Here is a 26,191-nt window from a genome sequence, read left to right on the forward strand (position 1 = left end):
GTTCGAGTCCCGCTGGGGGAGTGGGGTAGAACGGGGGTAGCAGGGTAGGCCTGGGGCCTTGCCTGGGCGGAGTGAACTGGACCGGTCCACTTCACTCCGCCCAGGTGGCCCTGGGTCTACCCTGCTGCCCCCCCTCTATCCCATTCCCGTAGTGGGATTTGAAGCTGGGGCTCTTTGAACTTTTCAACATTGCTACCAACTATTCCCCCACCCCCGTGCACACACCGACGCACGCACTCACACACCACGGACAATTTGGAGTAACCGATTCCCCTAAATTGCACGTTTTTGGAGGTGGGCGGAAACGGGAGAACCCCGACGCAGACACGATTCGAACCCAGTACCATCTGGCTGTGAGGCCAGCGTAAACTCGACCAGCTGATAACCAGTCATTAACAAATTCTCAACACCAATGACGACATCACAGACAATCTGAATGTAAATATACATACTTTAATCTCATGTCCAAGCAGATCTTCCGAGCAGATCAGATCGGCAATATGAAGAAAATGTACATTTATATTTCTATCCATCCGGTTCACGTTTCACATCCAACACTGTAAAAAATAAAACAGCAAATACACTGCAAAAAAACCCCATGTGCTGACAGGATGTGATGTCACATATCACACACCCAAGCCTCGCTGTATCAGAAAGTCGCTCCACCAGCATCGCATCCACGTCTGACTCGCCCCCACGAGGGACGCTGCCATTGCACCGACGGAGAGATGCTTTCCGCTTCCTGGGGACCATGGTAACAGGAAGTCCCGCCCCTGAAGTCGACAAACATTTTGAAAAAAGAAGTGTGAAGAACAAGATGAAGAAAAGAGAAGTGCTACCTGTATGTAGTAATAATGAATATAACTGCGTAGTTAGAAATAAAATACAAAATAACACAAAGGAGGGACATAAATAAGGAGACTACCGTCGCTTTATCATGCTTTCAATACATTTCCCAACCCACCTTGCAGTCTCTTCCTTTTCCGGGGCAGAGTAAAGTCAGGAAAAAGGACAACCCTCCGTCTTTTCTGCCGTCCAATCAGGAGTAGCGCTCCTCAAACATTGTTTCAAGACTCCTGTGCGGTGAAAAACAAAACATGGTAGAAGACTGGAGATTCAGCGAGATTTGCATTATTCATTTTAAAGGTTACCATTACCTGTTGGTTGAGGGGGAATTGTAGTTCGAAATATCGCGTGAACCGTACGTTGTAGAGACTTGAGAAGTGGGTCTACCCAATATAATTCGGCTATGCTGAACACGCCGGTCCAAACCCCGCCTCTGTACGACCTTCCGTTCCTGAGATATGACAAAATTAAACCTTTACACGTCCATCACGTCGTCATTCTTAGTCACACCCACCTTTCCGTCACGTCAGTTCCAGCCACATATGTCGTCTATAAGTGTGCCAAGTTACAAGTTGTTAAGACATTTGTTTGTGTGCATACCCTAACCCTAACCAAAACAAGAAAATATAAATATAAAGACAAATTAACGTAAGGATTAGAACTGACATAAAATGACATAAATGCACATTAAACAAATAAGCACAAATATAAATCACAGGCTTAATTGGCTTCACATGGCATTCACATAAACACTAATTAACACAGAAAAGCAAACAAACTGTACCTCATTGGCCACACAGACTCCAAAGGAATAAAGATGAGGTTAAACGTCTTCTTAGAGATTATTTTCCAACAATTTCTTGGACCAATTCTGCTTGCTCCTTTCCAGACATTGACTGCCGCACGCCCAGTCTTTCTCATGGAGCGCGCCAATAATCTCATCCCGTGGGGTACACAAACATGCGGAACTAAAGTTTGGTTCCCCCTTATCCCCCCGACATCAAATTAATTACACATAAATATTAGAGATACATTAGCTGGCAGCTACAGTTTGTGTGCATATTTATGCTTATTGTCAACTTCAAACGCTCACTAAAGCGTCCTCGTTCGCTCTCTTGTGGCCGTTTCTGGAATAACACCAGAAATGTTCCAAACATTTGAAATCGAAAAACACTCCGGCTGGAAAGATCCGTCCACAAAAACACTCCGACTGGAAACATGCGCTTTGTGATACTAATTACGATTATTTTGTTGTTAGGCGAGACTGGTCCGTCCACAAAACCACCCCGCCTCTGAACGACCTTCCGTTCCTGACACATCACAAAATTAAACCTTTACACATCCATAACGTGGTCACCGTTATGTGTGAATATTTATGCTGATTGTAAACTTCTGATGTTCACTGTAGCGGCGCCATGTCTCCACAAGAGGGCAGCATCATTTTATATTGCGGCCGTTTCTGGAAAGAAACCGGAAACCGGAAATGTCCCAAACTCCGTTCATTTCTTCGAATTATCGCGAGAACGGTACGTTGTAGAGACTTGGAAACCTGGTCTACCCGACATAATTCGGCTACGCTGAACACGCCGGTCCCAACCGCGTCTCTCCCGAGATATGGCAAAAATAAAGCTTTGCACGCATGTGACGTCTACACCGTAAATCACACCAACCTGTCCGTCACCTCGGTTATAGCCCTATGTGTCATCTATAAGTGTACCGAGTTACAAGTTGTTAAGACATTTGGTTGTGTGCATATTTATGCTTATTGTCAACTTCAAACGCTCACTGAAGCGGCCGCGTTCGCCCTCCTGTGGCCGTTTCTGGAATAACACCAGAAATGTTCCAAACATTTGAAATCAAAATATTGCGTGAACCGTACGTTCATTTGTGAAGGACATATGGAGAAACCAGTATTTCCTCACCTCGCACAATTTACATATTATATCTAATATACTATGCAGTTTTGATATTTTGAGTATTGTACGCATGGTTTCCATGGAAACGTGTTGTTTTTAGTGGCTGAGAGCATACATCACAAAACAAAAAAAAGCGTTTTGGGGTTTCCTTCTCCTGCTTGTCACCAAGCAGCTGCTCGGTTTCCGCCATCCTGCTGGTCGGACGTCCATGTGCAGCGGTGGCGTTCTCGTAATACGAGAAGAGCTCTTTCTCTCTATCGCCCTGGCAAATTTATGACAGGTTGGAGACTACAATCACGTACAATTGCTTTAATACATTTAATATATAACATCTAAATCTACGTAATACACCCTGGTGGAACAAAAAACAAAAGTGGCCTCAACACATATAATATGAGATGGTTGATTTGTAACGTATACCGGCCACGAGGTGGCGATGTGTGGTGGCTTTATATTCCACCGACTCGGCTTTAGCCATCTTCATCCCCTCTGCTCCAGACAAACATTAATATTTAGTCATCGAGCTGCAGCAGCAGAGCGACGCCGCGCTTAATCCAATGCCGTGCCGGCATGTTTGTGGGCAGCAGCAAGGGAATGACAAAGTTGGTGGAGTGGCCGGTGGTGGACAGGGTTCCTTTCCTCTCGCTGGTCTTGTACAGAGGACAAGCGTACATGTCCGTAGGAGGTTCCTCGCCCTCATCTTTAGCTGCACGGGAGAGAAGAAAAGAAACAGAAAAATAAGAAAACGCACTAAACAAAAGAAAATCCCGATGGAAGCTGGAATGCGTTTTTTTCTGACGCTTACAGGGTTTTATCCAGATGATGGGCATCTTGCTGGAGAGCTCTTTGGCACGTTGCTCTACAAGAACTCCACTGATGTGGAAAAGAGAAACAACATTTAAAGCTAACAAAGTCTCTGAATAATTTTATTAGAATGAGGCAGAAGCTGCTTTACCGTTCTCTGTCCCACCGAGCTCCTTCCAGATACAAGCCGTTGACATAGACCCCGTCCTCGGGTGCTGTGTCCGACTCGTCCACAGAGAGAACCTGGAAGGAGAAATCAGAAAGACAAAACCGCGGATCAGTACAGCTTTTGGAGCGATAGGAAGTACTCGTCTTCTAACCTCAAAGTCCAAGCCGAGCAGATCAATGGGGATCTGGTACTTCCGAGCGTAGTTCTGCACCGCTCCAGTTAAGAAGGCCTGGGTGAAGTAGAACCCAGACAGCCAGAACACATTTGGTTTGCCATTGTCATACCAATCCTACAAGGAAAGAGCAAAAAGGAAGAGCAAAGAGTAAACAATATCTCCGTGTGTTCACTTTGTTTCTGCTCATCCAATGATTTCATTCCACCGACTCGCCTGTAAAAACTTCAGCCTGGCCAGAAGGTCGGTAACGTAGCTGCCCAAAGGTTTGAGACTGGCGTAGGAGCGTTTGGTCCAGGCCTCTGGGACCTTGCCCAAAGCCAAACTTCCTGCGATGCCTTCAAGCTCTCCATCCATCACCACCAAACCCTTGATGGCCTTCAGCAGCTTCTTTAAAGTCTCGCGGATCAAACTGAGCAGCCTGAGAAAGAGCAAAACGAGTCCCGTGAGCAGGTCGGGATGTGCCGTCTCATTTCAAGTCCTCCGCGGATCCGCTGGTCCTTACACGTTGTAGCGCTCCATCTCCTGGACAAGCACTGTGTTCATGCTCTCCTCATACTGTACCGGGTATTTCAACAGCGCTGCCTTGGTGTCAAAGTTACTGGGAAGCTGGAGGACAAAACAAGAGAACACAGTTTGAGCACGCGACGCAGCTCCTAGAGCTCATATTCAAGGCAAACGCGGTTTCCCGTAAGGAACTGGCGCCGGGTGAGGTTCATGGCAACAAGTTAAATCCAGACATTTCAAAGTGCGTCGCGAGTTTACACGAACAATTCTCTTTCCAAATCTCCGCTCAGAGAAGATGATTATGCGCACAATGGTGCTGGGAGATTTCCCTCCTGGCCAAGTCAAGCTCACACCTTACAGATGATGTCATTCACAATGTCATAGAGGGCGCCATCGGCCCCAGAGCTCTGTCCTCCCTGAGTTTGTCGGCCTTGGGTGAGCAGCAAAGAATCAAACAGCAACTTCGTTTGCTGGAGATCCTTGGAAATGTCCACATTTTCATGCATCCCAAACACTTCCGGATGCTGATCCTGCGGAAGCTCCTGGAACACAAAACACGATTCCTCCTCGGTCGACATCAGATTGTCAGTGCAATGAGAACGTGTTGCGCTTCGTGTGCTTCGTGTCAAACGGCTTCACCTGGATGAATTTGATGCAGCCTGCATGGCTGGAGTCGGACGGGACGTGGTACACGCGGCTGGGGGAGAACGGGTAGAGCGGCTCCTCAATGACGTTCTTGTTGTAAACGTCGGCCAGGAGGGTCAACAGGAGGCGCCGATCCCAGTCGTCAGTCACTCGGCCGCCATAGTTGCACTCGCCAGTCAGGTAGGAGATGGCATCAAAGGGAACCTCCTCGTATTCATTAACAAACATCTGAAACATGTAAAAACACGCAGCATCGTGACGTCCTTTGCCTTCGTTCTCTCACGACACAGAAACCGGTCTTCTCTGAATGAACACCTGCAGCTGCCTGATGCTGATATGAAGGTCCGACTGATTGAAGCCGTAAGGAATATTCCAGCCCTGCGGTCCAAACGTCTTCCTCTCTTGAACCAGAGCGTGAAAGAAGCACAATCCAAACAGGAGCTTCTCCCAAACCTAACGGAGGGAATCACGAGTCAGACGCTTTCAGTATTGTCCATCTAGAAGCTGCATAAATGTCAAATTCCTGTCATGAACAGCGTCAACACGAACTCACTTTCTCCTTATCGGGACATCCGCTGTAGAACGTCTGCTCAGAAATCGGGTCCGTCAGGTAAGACTGCAGGAGGTTCTGTCTGAGTCCGGTCGGAGGCTCGTTGGTCATTTTGACGCCGTTCTGCAAGATGGACACTGGAAACTGGAATCAGAGAGATTGTTGTCCAGCAGTGAGAACCAGAGTAAAGCTGGGCCTTGCTGCTCAAATGAATGGGACCAATAACGCGTGTTGTGGTGAAGCCAGTTTACCCGGGCTGAAGGGTAGCTCGTTAGCCACAGTCGGAATCCGGGCTTGAGGTCTTTGTTTTCGGGGAGGCTGTCGCAGATATCCTCCAGGGCGTTCATCCAAGAAATGGCTAGGTGGCAGTTCTGCAAGCAGACCCACGTACCGTTGGCAATGGCTTGTGTGATCATCGCCTCAGCCGTGGGTCCCTGCCCTTGACCCAGGGAGATGGACTGGAACTTGGCGCCGACCATCTGCTTGGATTTGGCAAATTTGAGCAAGCCTGTGGAGCAAATGTTTCACCTGGAATCATTTTCAGAGGAGGCCAGATTCTTAAACGTTCCAGACAAGTGTTGGGATGTGGACGACTTACTGGCCATGGGATCTGCTCCTGGAGACAGCATGAAGACGAGTGGGGAGGACGGGGTGGAGTCCAGGTAGCTCTTGCTCAGGTCAAAGGTAGGAGGCTGGACAAACCTCTTCCCCATGTGTTTGGTAACAAACTTAGTCATAGCAGGCACCATCTTATCTGGCCGGAGACAGCGCAGAACCACCATCTTCTGCAGGTCATTCAGTCGTTCCTCCCATGGATCAGGCAGGGGAGCGTTCCACGGCTCCATGCTGTCATAAACAGGCTGGAAGCAACTCGCGTCTCTGATGAACGCCTCCCTGCAGAGTAAATACCAGTCAGAAAGGCTCTGAAAGGACAAGCAGGACCGTCGACTCTGTGTGAGTGTCGCTCTTTACTTTAATCCTTGCAGCCCAGGAAGTTCACTTGCTCGACAGATCTCATCCCAGCTCTTGTCTTGGAGCCAGCTGCTATCGGGATTGGGGATCATGTTCTGCAGGCCCACCCCCCCAGTTAACAGGAACATGAAGTCACAGTACTTGATAGCGTCCTTTGACCTGGATGGAAAAATAAGGCCACGGAAACACAACACCCCAAATAAGCATGTGGTAGAAGAACAAAACTCTGACATGGAACTGTAACGATGTCTAGTTCCAGTGTTGGCTTGAACACCCACAGGAGGATGTTGCAGCAGAGGAGAAACGAGAAGGTGAGCTTGTCCTTTTCAAACAGAGAGCGGCAGACATTACAGTACAGGATATAGGTGAAGTCATCCTCCAGGTTCCGAAGCCTCTTCTGCAGGCACCGGCTCTTGGCACTAAGGAATGAAAGGCAAACACTAGGAAGGTTCAGATCACCGTCGAGCAGCTCCGAGGTCCATTTACTGGAAGCTGCAGCTGCAACCTTCACGCACCTGTCTTTGATGGAGCTCTTAAAGAGGTTGACGAACCAGACGAGAGAATACTGGTACATCGGGTCGATGGCGGTCAGATCTGCAATGCTGAAGAAAAGCACCGACGCAAGTTTGGCAAAGGGTCTGTAAGCATCCCTGGACTTGGCTATGATGACGTTTGTCTTCTCGGCAATCTGGAAAAGACACAGAGCAGGACGTGAGATCTCTAGAGCAGACTTGTAGCGATCGTCAGGCGGACTTTCTAGCGAAAACATCGGCGCTCTCTGTGTATTGGCCACACCTCCTCTTTCTTAGCCCTCTTGTCAGATTTAATCTTTGACTCTTCCAGAACCTTGATGGCACTTTCATCCTCCAGGATGTCTCCTGTTGACTGCAGCGTCTCCAGGATCTTGTCCTCGGTCTCTTTTTGCTGCCTCTTATTGTCAGCCGACTGCACGATTGCGTCGTTCCTCTGCTTCTCGACCTCTGGACTGTAGGAGAGACGCATTTTTGCACTATTGCACAATTCAGGTAAGAAGAAGCAGAGTTATGGACATGTGGGCTTCTTGTGAGCGCTACCTCTCCTGGGCGACCAGAATCCCCAGCAGCTGGTCCTCCAGTCCGTCTGGGGTGATCATGAAATTAAGCAGGCACACCTTGGTGGCCACCTCCGGTAGATAGTGAGGGTTCCTCAGCTTGGTGGTCATGTACAGACGGAAACCAGACGCGTACTCAATCACATTCTCCCCCAGCCTGATGCATTCCACGCCACCTAGATGAAAGAAGAGCGACTGTAGTTCGTTTCCAGCTCTTAATGGCCCTCTCGCAAGAAGCATCCGATTCACCGCACCTTGTTTGAAGGTCTGCTTGAGCAGCAACGGTTCCAGCGAGGGGTCCAGTTCTTCTCCGACGTTTTCCAGCAGCAACGGCTTTCCAAACTGAATGCAGTTTTCCAGTGTTCTCATGAAGCGTGCATCTGTGGGTTTCGTGACATTCAGATCGTTTTCCTTCTCTGAATTCTTCACCCAATTGCTGGCCTGCCCCTGCGGGTCAATCATCAGGGGCCTAGAAGCACACCAACAGGAACTTAAACGAGTCTCCAGTCCTCTGAATGATCCAACCAGACTCCTTCGTAGTAAATTGGCTCCGACGGAAGACGTTTTTCAGCCGTGCAGACTCACCATCTCCGTGAATTACCGACGATGACGGCGTTGTCCACAGAGAAATCGTCGCTGGGGAGACCTGCAATGTTCCAGGCCCTGATCTGAATCGGATCTCCCAGCGTACGGCTGAGAGAGAAGGAATCCGATGTTGGAATATTTTTAGACTAGAGATGTCAAAGAAAAAGGACAACACGGGTGAGTCCATGATTTGATGTCTGAATGAAAGGAGTTGGACAGAACAAGACAAGATGCAGGAGGAATCACCCGGCAGATTTGGGTCCACGATTCGATGCAGTCTCGTCTGAAGGCAGGAGTGAATCCCCCCAGGTATGCAATGACACCGGCGGAAATCAGACTGTCTCCAGTCAAGTTGGAAAATGTCTGCTGAAGAGCCTCTGCACTTTTGGACCAGCTAAAAACAAGAGCTTCAGTCAGTAAGTGGTGCAACCTCCTGACGTTTGCCACAGAGTAGAGGAACATTTCACGCGGCTCATCCTGACCTCGCCTTCTCTCCGGCCAGACCTTTGATTACTTTCTCGGCTCTGGCCAACTTGACCTCACAACCACGGGTCTCCGCTTCCAGGCCGGCCTTCTCCTCGGATTTCAACGCCTTTGTTTTCTGGAGACCAGCCAGACGATCCTCAACGTCCTGGAACGCCGCTTTCTTCTGACTCAGCTGGGCCATGGTCTCAGCCACGGCTTCCTGAGCTTCTTTGCACTTCTTTTTTTTCGGAGCCAGTTCCTAAAAGCAAAGAGATTGGTGGTAACTGTAGAAGCGTACCTCCATCATGAGGACCGGACGGGAGAAGATCAGCTCTGCAGAGCGAAAAATGCTGCACCTTCTGCTTTGTGTTATATTCCACCATCGTCTTGATCCATGAACAGAGGTTGGCTGCCGCAGACGACGATGAAGACACGACACTTGGTTCAAAGTCCTCCTTGTTCATGTACTCTGCCATCAGCTTCTTTATCACGGCTTCCTGAAGTTAAACAAAGAGCAGCGCTACTTGCAGCAAAGCCCGACCACGACTCCTGGATAATGAATTAGGAATGGGGCTTGGGACACTCACGGGAATATTGTCCTTGTCGAAATCCCTCAGATTCCGTGCAAAGTTTGTGTCACCAAGCAGTTTCTTGCTTGGCCCCCAGTAGTCTAGTATCTAGAGGGAAAAGAATATATATTCTTTACTGCAATACTTTGCTGCAGGATGCATGGAGAGAAATAAGGAGCAGACCATGGGAGGACAGAGATATTATATCTGGTCCAACCTTTTTTCCAGGCTTTTCCGGGTCATTTATCTTGTCTGGACTTTTCTGCATCATCACGCACACAGCTGCCATCACCAGCTTCACAGCTGGCGGTGGAGCTTTCATGGCCTTCACCACGGCGATTTGAGAGCTCTGAAACGGAACGCTTAGATCAGTTGACTCAGCAGTTTACCCCATGGAGAGAATGAGTGGAAGCCAACGCACTGAAGCAGTGGAGCTAGAGCACCCACCTTCAAGTTCTCCAGAGCAGCTTTGCCTGCCTTTTCCACTTCCTTTTGGGCAACAGTCACTTCCCTGTCACAGTCAGTCCTTAAAGTCTCCGCCTCTTCAGCTTTTTTGGTTGCTGCCTCCTCATCAGCTCGCACAACTTTACGCTTGGCTTCGACCTCTTTTGTCTCCTTCTCCACTTTCTGTAAGGCATCACATTGAAGAGATATATTCAGTATGTTCAGATCTACTGGTTAGATCTGTATCCTCAAGGTTTGATGATGATGATGATGCAGGATGAAGATGCACTTTTTTTCACCTCTGCTATTTTGCCGATTTCTTTTCGTGCCTCTTCCAGCTTTGGCTTCTTGATCTGAAGCGTTTGCTCCATGGTGGTGACCTGTATAGAAATACAAACGCATACTGAACATTCTGACAGTAAAAAAACAACTGAAACTTCAGTAGAAGCGGCACAAAATCTACCTGTGCTTCAGTGGAAGCGATCTTTGCCAGGCCACCGAGGTACCTCTGTCGAGCTTTGGTGATCGTCTCCCTTCTCCGAGTGAGTAACTGGCGGAACGTTTCGATCAGCTCCAGGTATGATGTGGGCGTCACATAATGATGGCTGCCGCGTTCAACGAGAGCTCTGCAGCACAACAGACAGTGTGAGGAAGATGCCAGAAACATCCTCTGCTCTAAAAGCTTCAGATATCGCTCAGCAGAGATCCCACCTGTCTGAGAGCTCTATGACGGAGGTGTGGAACGCCTTGCAGATGGTGATGACATCCTGCCGCTCATCATCCGCCATCTCCAGAGAATGCAGGAAAGAGCTGGCTACTCGCCCCAGGGCTTCCTCGGGCCACGGCTGTCAGAGGAAGGAGGAGATGGGATAGAGAGAAGGTGACCAAAGGCAGGACGGTCTGTCTGCCGCACACATCGAGACACACCGCAGAGACAGCTTCAGAGACGATCTGAAATGCCGTGGAGATTACACTTTGTAGCTTTTTAAATATGAACAAGTGATTACATCCCAATCCTAATCCCAATCCAGTACCTGGAACCAGTCCACAGTGCAGCAGTTGATCAGAGAGGGAAACTGGCGCAGGCGCTGCCGGAAGGTGTCTCCAATGGGACTAAAGGCCACGACAATGTGCAAGTTCTCTCTGCAGCGTGCAACGAAGAAGGCAAACAGCGCTAAAGCACTCATCTCCAAATGGGGATTGGCCGCCTGGGCGACGGGACGCAATGCCTGGAGACCGAGAGATGCAGCAAAGGTAGCATGAAACAGTCAGTCAACGCGACTTTCATACTAGAAAGGATTCCTTGTGCAGCGACGGAACTGCTGCGACCACCTACATCCATGACCTCTTGCTTCTCATCTTTGTCAAACAGATTGGGCACCTCCCCCGCGTTCAGAATGCTGTCCACGTCCTCGAGGAACGCCTCATCTTTGATCTGCGTGTCAGTGATCAGAAGCACCATCTTCTGACCTTTCAGGCCAGCATTTTTCAGGTGCATCTGAAGGATTTGGAAAAGGAGGAGCCAGGTTTGTTCAACATGAATTCACAAATGCATAAATGGAAAGTAATGCAGTAACATATCAGATAAAGGACAGACATCACAACCGTGGCGCTGACCTTAAGGTCGTCTCGCCACTCAGCCAGGCCGTAGCTCTGAGAGATCTCAGGCTGAAAAGTGCTCATGTTGGACATGAAGGCAGCCAGACGGGTAACGGACTGCCGCCCGCTCCCGCCGACCCCCACCAGGAGAGCGTTGCCTCTCGGCTGCTTCAAGACGCGGCTGATCCTGCACAGGTGCTCCAGGACGTAGCTGTATCAAAGCACACACCATTTACCCTGCTAATTGAGCCATGATGGGACAAACATTTTATTAACTGGCCGCTACACACGGAACTGGATTGTCTGTTTAAACTTCTAAATGCACCGAGTGTACATTATAATATTAGCTCTAGCGCTAGTATTCAGCATCACACGTCCTTTGCACCAAGTTAGAGCTTCCAGTAAACGATCAGAGTACATATTGCCATGGACAGCATGAACCGGACTCTGCTTGCCGGAAGATGACGAGGTTCATGGCCTTCTTGTTCATCCGGTTGTATTCCTCCAGACTCGATTGCGCTACGTCAGAAAAGCTTTTTATGGAGGACACCTCAGCATACAAGCGCTCTTCCTGCTCCAGGTCAGGGTTCATGAAGTCACCAAACATAAGGTTCTTCATGTCTTCCCCAACCAGCTGAGTGTGGAAACACAGACAATGAATATTTCCTTCTATGGTTCATGTGTGCATGTTTTCCATTTGTGCAGCACAAATATATTTGTGGGTGTTTTAATATACCAGTAGCAAATATACAAGTCAATACTTCAGTCCTCTACTAGTATATTATGACAATGAATCTCAGCTGACCTCACTGCCTTCCTTCAGGTGATCAAACACATGGTCAAAGGACTCTTGGAAGTGATCTTGGACGACGCTCCGCATCAGCTGGTACATCCACTCCCGATCTTTGTCGTCCACCAGTCGGTCATAGTAAACACGGAAGACCTCATGAACAAACAAGCGGATCATGGTCTGCTTGCTGTCCAGGGCCCCTCTCCTGAGCAGCATGCAGCCCTGGATGACGCGGGAGAAGTCCCGAAGGTTGAAGGTGTAATGAGACTTGGCTGGAGTGGGAAGCAGCTTCAGCATGGCTTTCTTATACACCTTTGGCAAAGAAAAGATAAGCAAATAGTCAAAGCATTAGAGAAACTAAGACCCCCCCCCCCCCCCCCCAACTTATTCGTGCTGAGCTCTGACCTCCATTGTGGCGTTCACTATTTGGTCTCCAACAGTGAAATATTCATCGGGGAATCCATTTTTGGTGAGAGACAATCTCATCAAGGTGGAGAAAATGTGAACCATGGTGCCGTCACTGAAGGGGTTAATGCTGATAACGTTGAAGTGCCTCAGGAAGCGCGCCGGCACGGCATTCCTCCCGCCACCAGGGGGCCCCATAGCTGCGATGAGCTGCAGGTCAACAAGGTTGATCTGGGAAGTGTCAGCCACGTCGAACCTGCCGATCAGAAGAGAACATTAGCGCGTTTACAACCAGCGTTTTCTCTCGTCTGGTGACATGTCGTTCTCTCGCCCTTTCATCATGTCATTCTCTCGCCCTTTCATCATGTCATTCTCTCGCCCTTTCATCATGTCATTCTCTCGCTCTTTCATCGTGACATCATGTCATTCTCTCGCCCTTTCATCATGTCGTTCTCTCGCCCTTTCATCATGTCGTTCTCTCGCTCTTTCATCGTGACATCATGTCATTCTCTCGCCCTTTCATCATGTCATTCTCTCGCCCTTTCATCATGTCATTCTCTCGCTCTTTCATTGTGACATCATGTCATTCTCTCGCCCTTTCATCGTGACATCATGTCATTCTCTCGCCCTTTCATCGTGACATCATGTCATTCTCTCGCCCTTTCATTGTGACATCATGTCATTCTCTCGCTCTTTCATCGTGACATCATGTCATTCTCTCGCCCTTTCATCGTGACATCATGTCATTCTCTCGCCCTTTCATCGTGACATCATGTCATTCTCTCGCCCTTTCATCGTGACATCATGTCATTCTCTCGCTCTTTCATCGTGACATCATGTCATTCTCTCGCCCTTTCATTGTAACATCATGTCATTCTCTCGCTCTTTCATCGTGACATCATGTCATTCTCTCGCTCTTTCATTGTGACATCATGTCATTCTCTCGCTCTTTCATCGTGACATCATGTCATTCTCTCGCTCTTTCATCGTGACATCATGTCATTCTCTCGCTCTTTCATCGTGACATCATGCCGTTCGCTCTCTCTCATCGTAACAGCAGACCAGCCGTACCAGTGGCCGTGGTCCAGAAGCTGCCGGAGGAGCTCCACGGGGGGCTGCGCCCCAAACACCTCCGACGCGGGCATGTTCACGTCATCCACAAAGATGACGCACTTCTTTCCAATGGGAGGGCCAAACACTCCCTTCCTCCGCTTATCCAACTTGGAAACGATGAGATCCTGGGAGAGGATAAAGTCGAATGACTAAAACACCTCCTGCTCGTTTGGATCGTTCCACACCTGCAGGTCAAACCAGCACCCGACTGTTTCCTGCATGCACACCTGCGTTTGGTTGGCAGTTGTGCGAGCTGAAAAGTTAATGAAGGAAGGTAGATAGCGGTCTTTGTCCAGTTTGTTCATCAACTTCTCCTTGATGTAGACGGACTTCCCGGTGCCAGTAGGACCAACCAGCAGAAGAGGTCTAAGCAGATAAGAAATATATAAAGAACAAAGGCTTCACAGAGAAAATAGCTTTCTGTTAAATGTAAGTCAATCCGTGCTGGGACAGAGTGAGAAGCGTCATTCCTAAAATCAGAGCTAGCAGTGAAACAATCCGTACCGTCCGTGGCTGACGAAGTGGTCCATCAGGTAGGTGTAGCGAGCCGTGTCCACGGTGGGGACAATGACGTCTTCAGGCTTAGTAGTGATGCTGTCAGGGTCGACGTTCTCAACCTCGCTGCTCCAGTGAACCCAGCTGCCGGCGCCGTCAAACTGGACAAGAGATTCAAATGGGATGAGCCGATTCTGACAAATGCGACATCCTGAGAAGTCGCGGTCTCACACAATACCTTGTAGAAGTAGTCGTAGACCAGGCCTTCCTCGTCCAGGGGACACGCCCATCTCCCCACGGTTTGAGGGACCGGATGCTCCGCTGATTCTCCCGACAAAAGTTTCCTCACGAACGAACTAAACTTCTCTCTGCTGTTTGAGTCGCAGCTGCCACCGATGGACCAAACCAGGGCGTAGGCAAAGGCTGCCTGGGAAACGGGTCGGAATACACAGACATGCTGAACTCCGAACTGCAAACGTCCCGGAAGTTCACAGTAAGACGAGAGCAGAATATTCAGTAAAAGGACTTGTTGTTTTCTACCATGATCCAGATCCGAATCACTTTTTCCTCAGGATTTGACTTCAAAGGTTCGGCGAGGACCATTTCAAACAGGCGACACAAGGACAGAACAGTGTTGGAGTCAGTCGTGGCGACAACTTCCTGTCCACAGAATCAAAATGAAGCGTGAAGACAGTCATACATAATAATGCACATAATGTGAATCCAGCACATTCAGCAGGTGTCCGTCGGGCCTTTCGGAGGCCTCGGGTCACTCACCGTGCAAGACGTGCGTAGGAACAGGACGGCCGGCGGTACGAGCCACGAGAAGAGGCCCGTCAGCAAAGAGCGGGACTCCGGCTCCCGGAGAGCGTCAGGAAGGGTGTTCAACCAGGAGAGGAACAAGGGATCCAAGCCCAACTGAGACGGTTCCATGAAGATCATCCCACAGCGGCTGACTGTGGCAGGCTGCAGCGGGAGAATGAGAACATGTCACGGAACTAAGAACAGATCAGTCACTCCCTCTCGATTCAAATTTAGCCAGTAACGTCATGCTGAGAAGGACCTACCGAGGCCCGGGACAGGTCGTCCACCTCGAAGATCAGACTCATCTCATCGGGCATCTGGATGATCTCTCCATTCATCAAGCACAGCTGGGGAGTGAGAGCAATGCAGGAAGTTTACTCAAGAGTGAAACCAGGGAAAAGCAGCAGCACTGAGTGTTCTGCACCTTCTTGTTGTCGTCCAGCACTGTGTTCAGGCTCTCGATCCACAGCGTGTCGATGGGCCCATCAAACACCAACCATTTACGGTCCGGCGACTCGTCCGAGGCAAATTTCCTGAATGCGCTGGCCACAATCCCATCAGACCACTAACAAGGGCAAACACAAAGGGGCAAGAGTGAGAGGGCGAACGGGTGGCCGGCTGCTCCGTGTAGAAATCTACAGAACTTCAGAAGAACTTCCACAAGATGCAACCACAGCCGGACCTCATGGGAAACGGCGTCGAACTCTCCAAACAGCTGTCCCATGGTAATGGATTTGGGGTTCACGGTCGTGTAGCGGACCTTCCGCTCGTTTCCATAGCCACGTTCGCTCATGAAATTCAGAGTGTCGGCTAGAACTCGCAGCACTTGGGTCTTCCCAGCGATGGGCCCTCCAACCAACATGAAACTGAGGAACACAGAGAACATCTCCATGCAGCAGCACATTCGGAAGAGCCCCGTGAAGACTCTTCCAGACAGTGACGTACTGGATGACACGGAAACACGCCAACGTGAAACATCACGACAGAGGAACACGTTAAAGAACAACGCACCCGTGCCTGACAATCATCATCTCGTAGGTCTGGATCAACTTCTCCCAGAACGTGTCTGTAAGCTGGAGATTCTTTGATTTGCAGCAATGTTCAGCGGCCTCCCGGAACCGCTGCCAGCGACACAAACACATTGATCACACTGGACAGGCTAAGACTCAGGAAGAGTTAATTACAGCAACGCATCTGACCTTATAGTCAGCCTCAGGGAGGGTGATGCCGGGGAACACGTCGCGGATGATTCCGTCAAACAGTGGAATATCGTGGGACAGAAACTTGGGCTTATTCACATCTTTTATGGACCTCAAGACCTGGACACGACAACAAGCAGAAGACACGGAAGGGTCCAAAGGTGTCAATCACGTGGCAGGCCTCGACTCCGGGATAAAAGCAAGGAGTATACGCTCTGTATACTAGTACTGCATAACTATCACCATTACCAGTATGTCCTCATCCTCTTCAGGGAACTTGAGCTTCAGGTTTCCAGCAGCAACAAGCACAGCTTTGACAGCCCTCATCCCGTAATCGTAATGGAACTGGGATGAGAGCTGCTCGGAACACAGCCGGTAGGTTGTTACGATCTTCACCGAGAGCGGCTTGGCATGCAGGAAGCCACTCGAATATAGAGAAACCTCTGCAATCAGTGCGTAGTTGGGCACCATCATGGCCACCGTCCGGAACAACGCCTGCAAAGAGAGGCGACAGAAAACGTGACTTAGAGGTTTCTTGATGACGTGTGCGTTGCATTGAAATAAATGGGAGAACGTGCAACACAACACCTTGAGGTTGTCTGGGAGCTCAGAACGTCCTGCATAGCCAGGATTCATGGTGATGGACACAAAGCAGTTGGGATTGAGCGTAAGCTGGGTCCCTTCAAAGTCAAACTTCTCTGCATGCAGCTCAACGGCCCTTTGGATGCAGAGGATCTGCTGGGCCACCACAGAGAGCACCTCCAGCTCAATGCGATTGAACTCGTCAAAGCACGCCCATGCGCCAGTCGAAGCCAGGCCTTTGAAGAACTGGAACAGATTGCAGCAGAGACACGTCAGCGCGACATCCTGGCATTTGAAACCGCGCTGCTAGGATTACAAACGTGGAATCTACATTTGCAACTGGCGTCACCTTGCTCATAGCGATGTAGTCCAGGCCGTCAGAGCAGTTGAAGACGACACACTGCACTGCCAGAGCTTTGGCCAGATCCTTGGTGGTCTCGGTCTTTCCTGTTCCTGCCGGACCCTCAGGTGCCCCGCCCAGATTGAGGGAAAAGGCACCAACCTGAGACAAACATTATTTGTGAGGTGAGAAGTGCCAATATTCACGCAGGCTGCTCGTTAGCCGTTTTACCAGAGTTCTGTAGCATCTGTCAGTCAGAGGAGTGATGACCAAACGGGGGGAGTTTCCCAAGTATTCGTAAGCATATTTCACATCGCAACTTATGATTCGGACCCGGACATTGTCTGAGCACCAGTAGTAGCGGAGCTGGGACAGCCACTGGAAGTCGTTTTGGCTCGACACCTCTGTAAAAAGGACACTCGTTATCCCACCAAGTCTTTGAGTCCTGCTGTTAAATGGACTTGTGGCCCAATCTGAAGCACCGTTCTGAAGCAGCTCTGCGACCACGTCCCTGGCATGGACGTCGATGGTGATCAGCGCTCCCAAAGTGATCCGGGTTTGTTTGGGCAGATCCCCTCTCACCAGCTCCACAATGTCGCTCAGCTGATTCCGGAGTTTCTTGTAATATTTCTTTAAACCCTGCAGAGAACAAAAAGCCAATTACTCTTGTTCCCGTTTCAGACAAAGGGGAAACTGGTGATCTCAAATTCCAGCCAACCGGACAGGAGTGAGACGTCGCTGCAGCAAATAAGCCAGAGCTGAAGATGACATTGTGAAAGCCTACTTTAGTGCCTCCTTTGATGGCTTCCTCAACTTCCCGAGTCCAGTAGATCTGGGAGGTGCAGAGGACCACCTGTCCAGGCCACTCCTTGACCCAGTTGATCCGTGAAGTATTAGTGTAGGCCTGCAAACACAATGACAGAGAAACGTTCACACGGAGAACCCCCCAACCTCACATTGTCCCGCACCGGATCCATACACAGCACGAAGGCATCTTCCTGGACATTTTGCTAGCCTAAAATGGCTCAGGGTAGAAGACAGGGTTAAACAGCTCAAAATGGGATTGGCATTTAAAATAGTCAATGCAGCTCTGCCCTCAGTCCCCTCAATCCCTGCATACCTGATGGAACACCTCCACAGATTTAGTGACACCCACAGCCACAACACTAGAGGGAGCTCAACCAACAGCCTGATTACCCCCTCCTATAGGACTAACATGGGTAAATCATCTTTTTACAATACTGCCCCCTAAGGGTGGAACTGTTTGACTCCTGCCCTCAAAACATGCACCTCTTTGGCCTCCTTCAAAACGGCCCTAAAAATTCACCTTTCAGGGGGGCAGAGACGGAGATAGTCATCACGACTCTCTCCGGATCAACCCCCCCCCCGCCTTTTTTTGTCCACCTATGTTATACATACTATGTATCTTTTTAATTTTTAATTTATTGTAATTTTGCATCTGTGGTGTAATTTATGTAGAACTTATTGTTATTTTATATCTGGATTAATTTATTTTTATTTTATTGTTATTTTGCAGCAAGTTAGTAATTTAATATTAGTTTTATTTGTATTGTTAAATGTCGATGATTTATGTACGAAGGACTTTCAACGGAAACAAGACCGCAAGGGCTTTTTAGAAATGCTCCTCTTAGACAGGATGTTTGACTGTACTTGTACAGTAGTCCCTCATTTTCCGCGGGGGTTACGTTCCAAAAACAACCCGCAATAAGTGAAATCCGCAATGTAGTCATCTTTATTTTTTTTCAATTATTATACATGTACATAAATGTTTTAAGGCTGTAAAACCCCTCACCACACACTTTATACACGTTTAACAGTCAGGCATTAATCTAAATAGATTGTTTCAGTATTATGGAATGAAACCAAAGATCAAAACCTTTTCAGAACTAAACATTTGTTTGAGAAATATAAATATATAGTACGTACAGTAAACGTTTTCCTGTTAATAATGTTAAGGCCTGCAGGTCGAGGAAAGAGCCGCTTGGAGTGCAGAAGAACAAATATTCTACTCGTGCTGTCTTTAGCCTCTCATGCTGCTTTATTGGATAGCTTAGCACAGCAGCGCGGCGCGGCTACATAAATCAACAGGAAGAAACAATACCCATAAGGGACATAACGTTTATGCTCCTACAAAATAAAAGCCTCTTTTTACACAGAGAATAAGAGCGCTATTAAACAAACGCTTAACAAATAAACATGATAGCTTTTAGAAATAACAAATTTAATTTTAATGACACAAGTTATTAATAGCAACTCGCGCGTATTTCACAGTTCCTCCGACCGCGCCTCTTCGTCCTTGCGCCGTTTCAAGGCGCGTTCAAGTGCAAAAAATAAAATCTGAAAAATTGAATTAAAACTCCGCGAAGCAGCGGAAGATGAACCGCATTATATCGAGGGACTACTGTACTGTAATACATGCTACTGTTTGACTGTACCTGTACTCTAACATTCCATCTAATAAATTTATTCATCATCATCAGACGACAAAGCTCGGTGCTGGAAACAGCCCTCTCACCTCGATGGATCGGCCTATTTCGTTTCTGACGCTGCGAATCATCCCAGACTCCAACTCCACCAGCCACTTCTCTACGGCCCCCCCGGCTGCAGCGGTGGAGATGTTCTCAACCAGCTGGATGTGCTCTCCCTCACTGCTGTACATGCCCTGCAAAAAGCACAGCATGCAACCCGAAACACGGCCTTTAACAAGCGGGCCCGTGGAATCCTGACAAGATGCCCGACCGCCGTACCTGGATCTCCAAGTCAGGCAGGAAGTCCAGTTTGGAAATACCCTCAAAGCACTTCTTCAGGTGGGGCTGTACTCGGGTGGGGTCTTTGGTCTCAGAAAGGATTTCAAGCATTTCGTCATTGGACAAGAAGAAGAATCTGGTGAGAATGTTAGCAGCCAGTATCAGAATCTCTTCAATGGAATCCTATATATTCTGATAGGAACAAAACAAAATGAGGATTTTCTTTACCTTGGAAAACTGAGCCGTTTCTTTTCCAGATAGACATTCAGGCCTTTATCGATGGTGTCCAGCTGATGGTTCGAGGATTGCAGTTTCTCCAGTAAATCAGGCTGAGCGGTCACCTCTAACACCTACAATTCCAGATCGGTTACAGAAATGTTCCTTCAGAGGGGAGCTTTTACAATAACGGCTGCTGCTTTCTTTCTAAATTACCCGGGAATCCCTCGCGCAGCGGCCCATGATATCTCTCCAGGTGGCGTCGACGATTTTGAAGAGTCGTCCTTCTTCTGGAATCTGTTGCATGATGTCTTCCGAGGAGAAGATGGATTCCAAGTAAACCCACCGAGACTGCACCTTCAGCCATTCTTCGGTGACATCCTGGATGTGAATTAATTGCTCCTCCCATTGCTGAAATGACACGATACGTTAAAGCTCTGCAACGCTGGGCGTCGGCAGACTCTAAATCTCCTTCCTTTAACCGGATCACATCCATGCAAGCTGAGCAGTTCTTTATTCAGATGAAACAAGTCAATGCTCAAAAGGCTTGATCGATCACCTTGATCTGAATGCCAAACTCTTTAGTCAGCGCCGTCCCCATCATGCTCTGACTCTTCACTATGTGGTCTTCCAGCGTGGCCTGCAGATCCTCAACGCTGTGCAAGATGTGAACACCGGTCTCTCTGTACAGTTTGTTGGGGAAAGACAGAGCGACCAGATCGTCCTTCATGGCTCGCAGCTTGGTCTCCAGGGCAAACTCCTTTAGTGAGCCAGACAGAGAAGGGAGGGACATGGTGTTCAACAAATCTATTTTGTATTGAAGTTACACGTTGTCAAACGCCACAAAGGAAAAGCAAACCAAAGATAGAAATTCAGCAGCTCTTACTTTACTGGCATGAGTACTGATGGACTCCAGCTGGTCCAGATGAAGAGCAGGATTCAGCTGGAGGAGAGTCCGTGCAGTAACACCGGTCTCAGGAGTCAGGTCCGCTCCTATCAGCGCCGACATCTGCTCCCGGTGGCGAGGTCTGATGGCTGGGTTACACAACGCCATCAGCACAGGTCGATGCACCTGCAAACACAAACACATTCACCCCATACACAGGCTTAGCTTCAACAAATGAGCACTGCAAGACTTTCCCAGCATGCCCCGTTCAAGTCAGCTCCAGCACCTTGAAGCTCGCGATCATCTTCAACACTGTGGCGGACAGAACCGTTGCAGGGCTTTGCAGCGTCGGTTGTTCCGCGGCTGGTGGCTTCTTTTGGAAAAACTTCTGCACCTTGAACAAAGAACGCTCCATCTCCACATCAGAGTCAAAGTACTCACTGCTCTGTTCATGGAGGGGACCGTCCATCCATCTATTCACAAAGAGAGAGACGTGGTTTGTCATCCCAAGCCAAGGCTTTGACCTCAACAAGGACTTCACCAAAGGGACTCTTGACCTGCTCTCCGTCTGCTGCCACTGCTGCACCAACGAGAAGAGCTGCTCGTAAGGCTCCACACTCTTCCTGAGTTCCTCCATTTGAGGGTAGGACGACTGGTCTTGTGCAAAGAAGGCCTCCTCTTTGTTAACGGTGACGATGACGTGCGCAGCCTCCTTCAGTTGCTTGAGAACGGCTCGGATATTCTTCAGATACTGCTCAAGAGGACATGAAAGACAACTTGGTTGTTAGAAAACCATATTAGGACCAGGTTTATTGGTATTATTTTATGTTCATCACTACTTGACAAGTAACTTAAAGGCATGTTGACCATGAAAATGATTCAAGGACACGTATCCATCCCATGTGAAGCTCAGATGAGCAGCATCCAGTGTTCCAGACTGCAGCACTAAGCATGCTAACGCAGCCACATGTCGCTACATGTAGTTCAGCTAAACATGAGGGACATGTGTGCCTCACCTCATCAACACGGTGCATCTCAGAGTATTCCTGGAACTCCTGGAAGCTGCCACTCAACACTTCAAAGTCGATCTTTAATCTTTTTCTCCTATCAACCATCTCCTTTTCCCCTTTTTCCTTGCCCTTCAGAATAATCTGCAGAACACAGACGGCGTCCTCAGACAGGTCTTCAAAGAATAACTCGATCAGCTGTTTGCAAGAAGCGTGAGAGGCGTTACCTCGTCAGCACGTTTAAAGATCGCCGGCATCTTCTGTGGCCAAAGAGTAACAACCGAATTGAGCTTTAGATCCTCTTTGGCAAAGGAGTGATGATCGAGGAGGTAAAGCAGGCGACAGTGGACTTTCTGCAACGGCAAATCAAAGTGTGCTATTGGCACCGATTCAAGAGCGCTGAAGTGAACATGCATTTATTCCTAGAACTCCGGATCAATCCTGACCTCAATCTGTTGCTGGAGTTCTCCGAGCCGGTCTTCCTGAACCTCTTTGGTGAACTGGATGGTCTCAGACATCTCCTGGATGCTCTCTGGGGGTTTCAGTAACCGGTCCCTGATGCTCTCAAATTCAGAGCAGATCCTTTGCACAGACACAAAAACGGGTTTGGAGAAACATTTGCAAACGGAACTACAGGAGAAAACGTTTTGCTCCAGAATGTTACAAGAAGAGACTGACTGGATGTTTTCCTCCTGGTGGACGGCGGCGAGTTTCTCTATTATGATGCAGGCGTAGCTTCTGGCTTTGGCGGCCAACTCCTCCTTGAGTTCCTGGCATTCCAGCTGCACCATTGTAAAGTGGGCTCTCACGGGGAGGCTCATGATGTCCTCTGCCAGCACCATGAACCACTCCACTTCCTGTGGAAAGGAGTGAAACTCCATATTTGTTCTTCAAACGGCAAAGCTGGAAACGAACCGGAAGATCGACAGCACAAACGATGTTTGCTCACCTTGGCGTAGTCGTCAAGACAACGCTGCTCAGCTACAAACGCCTCCACCCGAGCTCGTGCCGATCCGTCCACCAGCCAGGCAAACTTGTCAACTTGAAAATGAAAGAACAGCTCAGCATATTTTGAACAAAAGTCAGCGGGAGGAGGGCTGGAAACGACTGAATAGCAGGACATCCCACCAAAGGTCTGGAGATGCTTGACGGGTTCCTCTAGATTCTCGCACACACGTGTCTTTAAAGTCTCGTGGGCCGAACAGAGTACCTCCTCTGGCACCTTAGCATCCACAAACGACATTTGAGCTCGTCCCAAAGTGGACTGGAAGTTCGGAACCTTCTGTAAACCAGGAGACGTGAAAATATAAAAACCAGTGTGAGCGAGTATTTCCAAGCGAGGGTTCAATAAATGCCTTGAACCCACCTGCAGCGTGTTGGTGACACAGTCCAGCATGGCCGACACAGACGCTTCCAGCTCCGCTACTGTGGGGGACATCTGTAATGTTGCACCGTTGAGTGTCAGAGACACGCTGATCAGAGGCATGAGGTGCTGATTGCGTGGGTGGAACAGCTCGACAAACTCATCGGTGCATTTCTTCAGCAGGGCTTTCAACTACAAGACAAAAAGACACCGCGTCATCATCGGCTTTTTGAGTCCAGATTCAATTCAACACAAAGTCGGTTTCCTCTCACCTGATTTGACACGAGGACAGATGCGCATCTAAACAGGGAGATCTTTTCTGGTTCTTTCATGTAATAGATGCTTTTCTTCTTCAATTGGAGGAGGATTGGCTCCAACCAGGTTTGGAGAAGATTGTCCTCTGTCCTCTTACAGCCCACGTTGATTTTGTCCTGCAGGCTTTGGTGGTCCAGCGGGCCTGCAGACCTGTTAGCAACACAAGATAGAAGCTGTTGAACGGGCCCTTGTCTGCGCTGCTAGAAAGCGTCTTCTCAGCTGCAGCAACTCCATGGAAAGTTTCAATGCAACAATTTGGCACACGAGACATTACTCCATTTAGCAGGTGATGCATCGCTGTCAACTGAACATTGTCCGGCAGCACAAGCTGCAAGGTGGAACAGCCAATGAGGTTTGGGTCAGGCTGGGGCCCCGAGGGCCCCGAGAGCGTTACATGCAGCATATCTATCCGTACCTGCAGCCGGAGAGGTCCACCAGCACCAGCGCGGAAAGGTTCCGGTAACACAGCTCCAGGATAATCTGCATTACCGGATGAGTGATGCTCAGAGTGTCGTCAAGTCGCTCGCGGTTCTCTACAAAACCTTGGTTCCAACACCGGGAGAAATCAAGACCCCTGAAAAAGATCGGCATGAAAGTGTTCAGTTTAGTAAATGTACACGTGCTAGTTTTTCATCCGTCCTTTGTGTCAATTACAGGATCCTATTGACCAATTATCAGATCTGATATTCAGCTTTTTACAAACGCTTGGGCGTTGGTTTTTTTAACAACGGTCTTTTTGTCATGTTTTGTTTGTTTCCCGATAGATGGATCGGTCCTTTCCTCATCCGACACTCACTCTTTAACGCTCGTCGCTCCTGAAGGACCTTCTCCCTCTGCTTTTATTATACGATTCACTGCAGGAGGAAAACACGACCCGGTGAGAACCGGTTGATCTGCAGTCGATGTACTGACATACGGTATCTAAGCAACAACAAGCCGGACACCTGTGTGCTCTCTGAGCGTTTTCACATTGTCGTCCGTTATTTCCGCGTGGAGCTCCTGAAGTAATTTCCTTGTCGCACTTGTCTTCGTCATGTCCAAACCGACTCGAGCGTCGATGCGCTCCAGCGAGTCTTTGGAGGGGGGCGCAATGTCCCGTTTCCCTGCGTTCTCCCTCAGCTTACGGAGGGCCTGGCAATGGAACCGAAACTCAAAATAGGCTTCGGTTTCATTCTTGAATTTTCTTTGTACTTATATTTGTACATATTTCAGAATTTAAAAACAAAACCTACCCAGCGCTGTCTGTTCAGAAGCGTTTCCTGTGAAGCAATGATACCGAAAACAATTAAATAAAACATCACATCCTGCAGACCTTTTATTGAGGCGGAGACTCAGTGGAAACAAACGTCTCACCAGTCCTGGAGGCTTCGGTATCACTGCCAGAGGGAAGGCCGGGGGCGTGTCCCGATCGATCCACTGGGCGGCTGCTCCGTCCGGCTGTGAGGCTGATCCGCTCTCGTAGCCACTGACCAAGGAGGAAACAAAACGTCACGCAGGAGGAACTTTGCACGTCACAGTTTCAGCCGCCCGTATCCGGATGGAACCGTAGGAACCACAGGTCGCCCAACGTGGACCGACGTTTCCCAGATGTTAGAGAAGCAGCTTCAAAAGTTGTTCTGTTCATGAAATGATTTTCACACAACAAACATTTAATGGGGAATTTTATTGCATGGTGAATTTTGTAGCGATAATCCTTCACACGAAACAAAAAGCTCCAGGTGCTTTGAAGAGGAGCGTCAGGTCCACTTAGTTACTTACCGGTGTTGGCCTTGATGTACAGCGATGCTTTCCCTCATGATATTGTGAAGGAGGTGACATCCTGAAATTGCGCATGTGTGTGTGTGAACGACTGTCTGTGTGTGTGTGCGGCCCTGCGACGATCTGGCACCACGTCCGGGGTGTGCCCCGCCTCTCACCCGTTGACTGATGGGACCGGCTGCAGCACGAGCCACGGACCCGGTAACAGGCAGAACGGTTGAGAAGATGAATGAATGAATGAATGAAGGAGAACGTACGGTGCTGCAACGCTTTCACGTGGACGTATGCTCTGCCGGCCGGTCAAACTGCTGCTGCGTCGCCCACGTTCAAGTTGGTCTTCCGTGTTCCGCTCCATGTCTTAGATTCTTTCAAACTTCTTTCAAACTGCAGAAAAAAAGAAAGGCGACAACGTTTTGATCCTGTAGAATTCCAGAAAGGTTGAATTTATTACATCAGGATCAGAAGCTCAAGAATTGAAGCTGTTGTTGATTTGCTTTGCGTATTTTTGTAAGGTAGGAAAGTTATTTCCATGTTCCAACAGTATGATGGACCACAGGGGGGCGGGGGGGTATGTGACGTCACCGCACAACCTCCCAAGCTGGCAACCCGGAGAGTACGGTGACAGGAACCGCATTACCCACAATGCATTGTGGGAATAACGGATCAGCGAGTAACGGGTGTCGTTGGGATCCACCGGTTGGGTTGCTTTTGTACGCGATAAATAGGTTGAATAAACAAGAATAAACGTTCTTTTTTTCCACAACTTTCCCGAAGTGCGTCCGTGCGTAAAGCTGCTTCCACAGTGCGTCGTGTGAAC

The 26,191-nt window shown here is 48.9% G+C and overlaps 1 protein-coding gene and 1 long non-coding RNA gene across 2 annotated transcripts; both read right to left on the reverse strand.

Moving 5' to 3' along the window:
* Nucleotides 1-632: 632 nt before the first annotated feature.
* Nucleotides 633-1,763, reverse strand: LOC137916463 (uncharacterized). Its single transcript, XR_011106485.1, has 4 exons — nucleotides 1,631-1,763; nucleotides 1,158-1,297; nucleotides 965-1,076; nucleotides 633-773 (listed from the first exon to the last, which is right to left on the reverse strand). It is a non-coding gene; the product is annotated as an uncharacterized lncRNA (long non-coding RNA).
* A 1,293-nt stretch (nucleotides 1,764-3,056) lies between these two features.
* LOC137916462 (dynein axonemal heavy chain 12-like) lies at nucleotides 3,057-25,412 on the reverse strand. Its single transcript, XM_068759485.1, has 72 exons — nucleotides 25,375-25,412; nucleotides 24,970-25,081; nucleotides 24,561-24,747; nucleotides 24,413-24,470; nucleotides 24,032-24,190; nucleotides 23,574-23,766; nucleotides 23,305-23,493; nucleotides 23,067-23,220; nucleotides 22,888-22,979; nucleotides 22,617-22,795; nucleotides 22,385-22,520; nucleotides 22,166-22,291; nucleotides 21,948-22,082; nucleotides 21,489-21,682; nucleotides 21,218-21,404; nucleotides 20,932-21,117; nucleotides 20,605-20,805; nucleotides 20,262-20,456; nucleotides 20,058-20,179; nucleotides 19,830-19,965; nucleotides 19,598-19,744; nucleotides 17,846-17,965; nucleotides 17,542-17,700; nucleotides 17,293-17,463; nucleotides 17,071-17,223; nucleotides 16,728-16,967; nucleotides 16,389-16,634; nucleotides 16,140-16,259; nucleotides 15,952-16,061; nucleotides 15,623-15,806; nucleotides 15,365-15,505; nucleotides 15,204-15,287; nucleotides 14,914-15,102; nucleotides 14,677-14,796; nucleotides 14,375-14,563; nucleotides 14,146-14,297; nucleotides 13,869-14,007; nucleotides 13,600-13,766; nucleotides 12,529-12,784; nucleotides 12,139-12,435; nucleotides 11,789-11,967; nucleotides 11,352-11,544; nucleotides 11,071-11,232; nucleotides 10,769-10,963; nucleotides 10,446-10,579; nucleotides 10,198-10,360; nucleotides 10,034-10,114; nucleotides 9,738-9,917; nucleotides 9,508-9,639; nucleotides 9,305-9,398; nucleotides 9,078-9,214; nucleotides 8,739-8,980; nucleotides 8,503-8,650; nucleotides 8,257-8,402; nucleotides 7,926-8,140; nucleotides 7,655-7,847; nucleotides 7,377-7,566; nucleotides 7,097-7,269; nucleotides 6,860-7,000; nucleotides 6,582-6,740; nucleotides 6,208-6,503; nucleotides 5,861-6,117; nucleotides 5,613-5,753; nucleotides 5,375-5,512; nucleotides 5,054-5,287; nucleotides 4,768-4,956; nucleotides 4,413-4,516; nucleotides 4,124-4,328; nucleotides 3,887-4,024; nucleotides 3,718-3,809; nucleotides 3,568-3,635; nucleotides 3,057-3,468 (listed from the first exon to the last, which is right to left on the reverse strand). The coding sequence occupies exons 1-72, from the start codon at nucleotides 25,410-25,412 to the stop codon at nucleotides 3,275-3,277; spliced, it is 11,676 nt and encodes a 3,891-aa protein (XP_068615586.1). The 3' UTR covers nucleotides 3,057-3,274.
* Between the last annotated feature and the right edge of the window lie 779 nt (nucleotides 25,413-26,191).

The sequence above is a fragment of the Brachionichthys hirsutus genome, unplaced genomic scaffold (assembly GCF_040956055.1).
Source record: "Brachionichthys hirsutus isolate HB-005 unplaced genomic scaffold, CSIRO-AGI_Bhir_v1 contig_737, whole genome shotgun sequence".
Taxonomy (NCBI): domain Eukaryota; kingdom Metazoa; phylum Chordata; class Actinopteri; order Lophiiformes; family Brachionichthyidae; genus Brachionichthys; species Brachionichthys hirsutus.

What these genes read in the sequence shown, in the direction of transcription:
- LOC137916462 (XM_068759485.1), bottom strand. Translation starts at nt 25,412, where the DNA reads ATGAGGGAAAGCATCGCTGTACATCAAGGCCAACACCG. An exon ending in AACTCCAGCAACAGATTGAG is followed by an intron (nt 22,292 to 22,384) that starts GTCAGGATTGAT and finishes TTGCCGTTGCAG; the next exon opens with AAAGTCCACTGTCGCCTGCT. An exon ending in GCTCGGTGGGACAGAGAACG is followed by an intron (nt 3,636 to 3,717) that starts GTAAAGCAGCTT and finishes TTTCCACATCAG; the next exon opens with TGGAGTTCTTGTAGAGCAAC.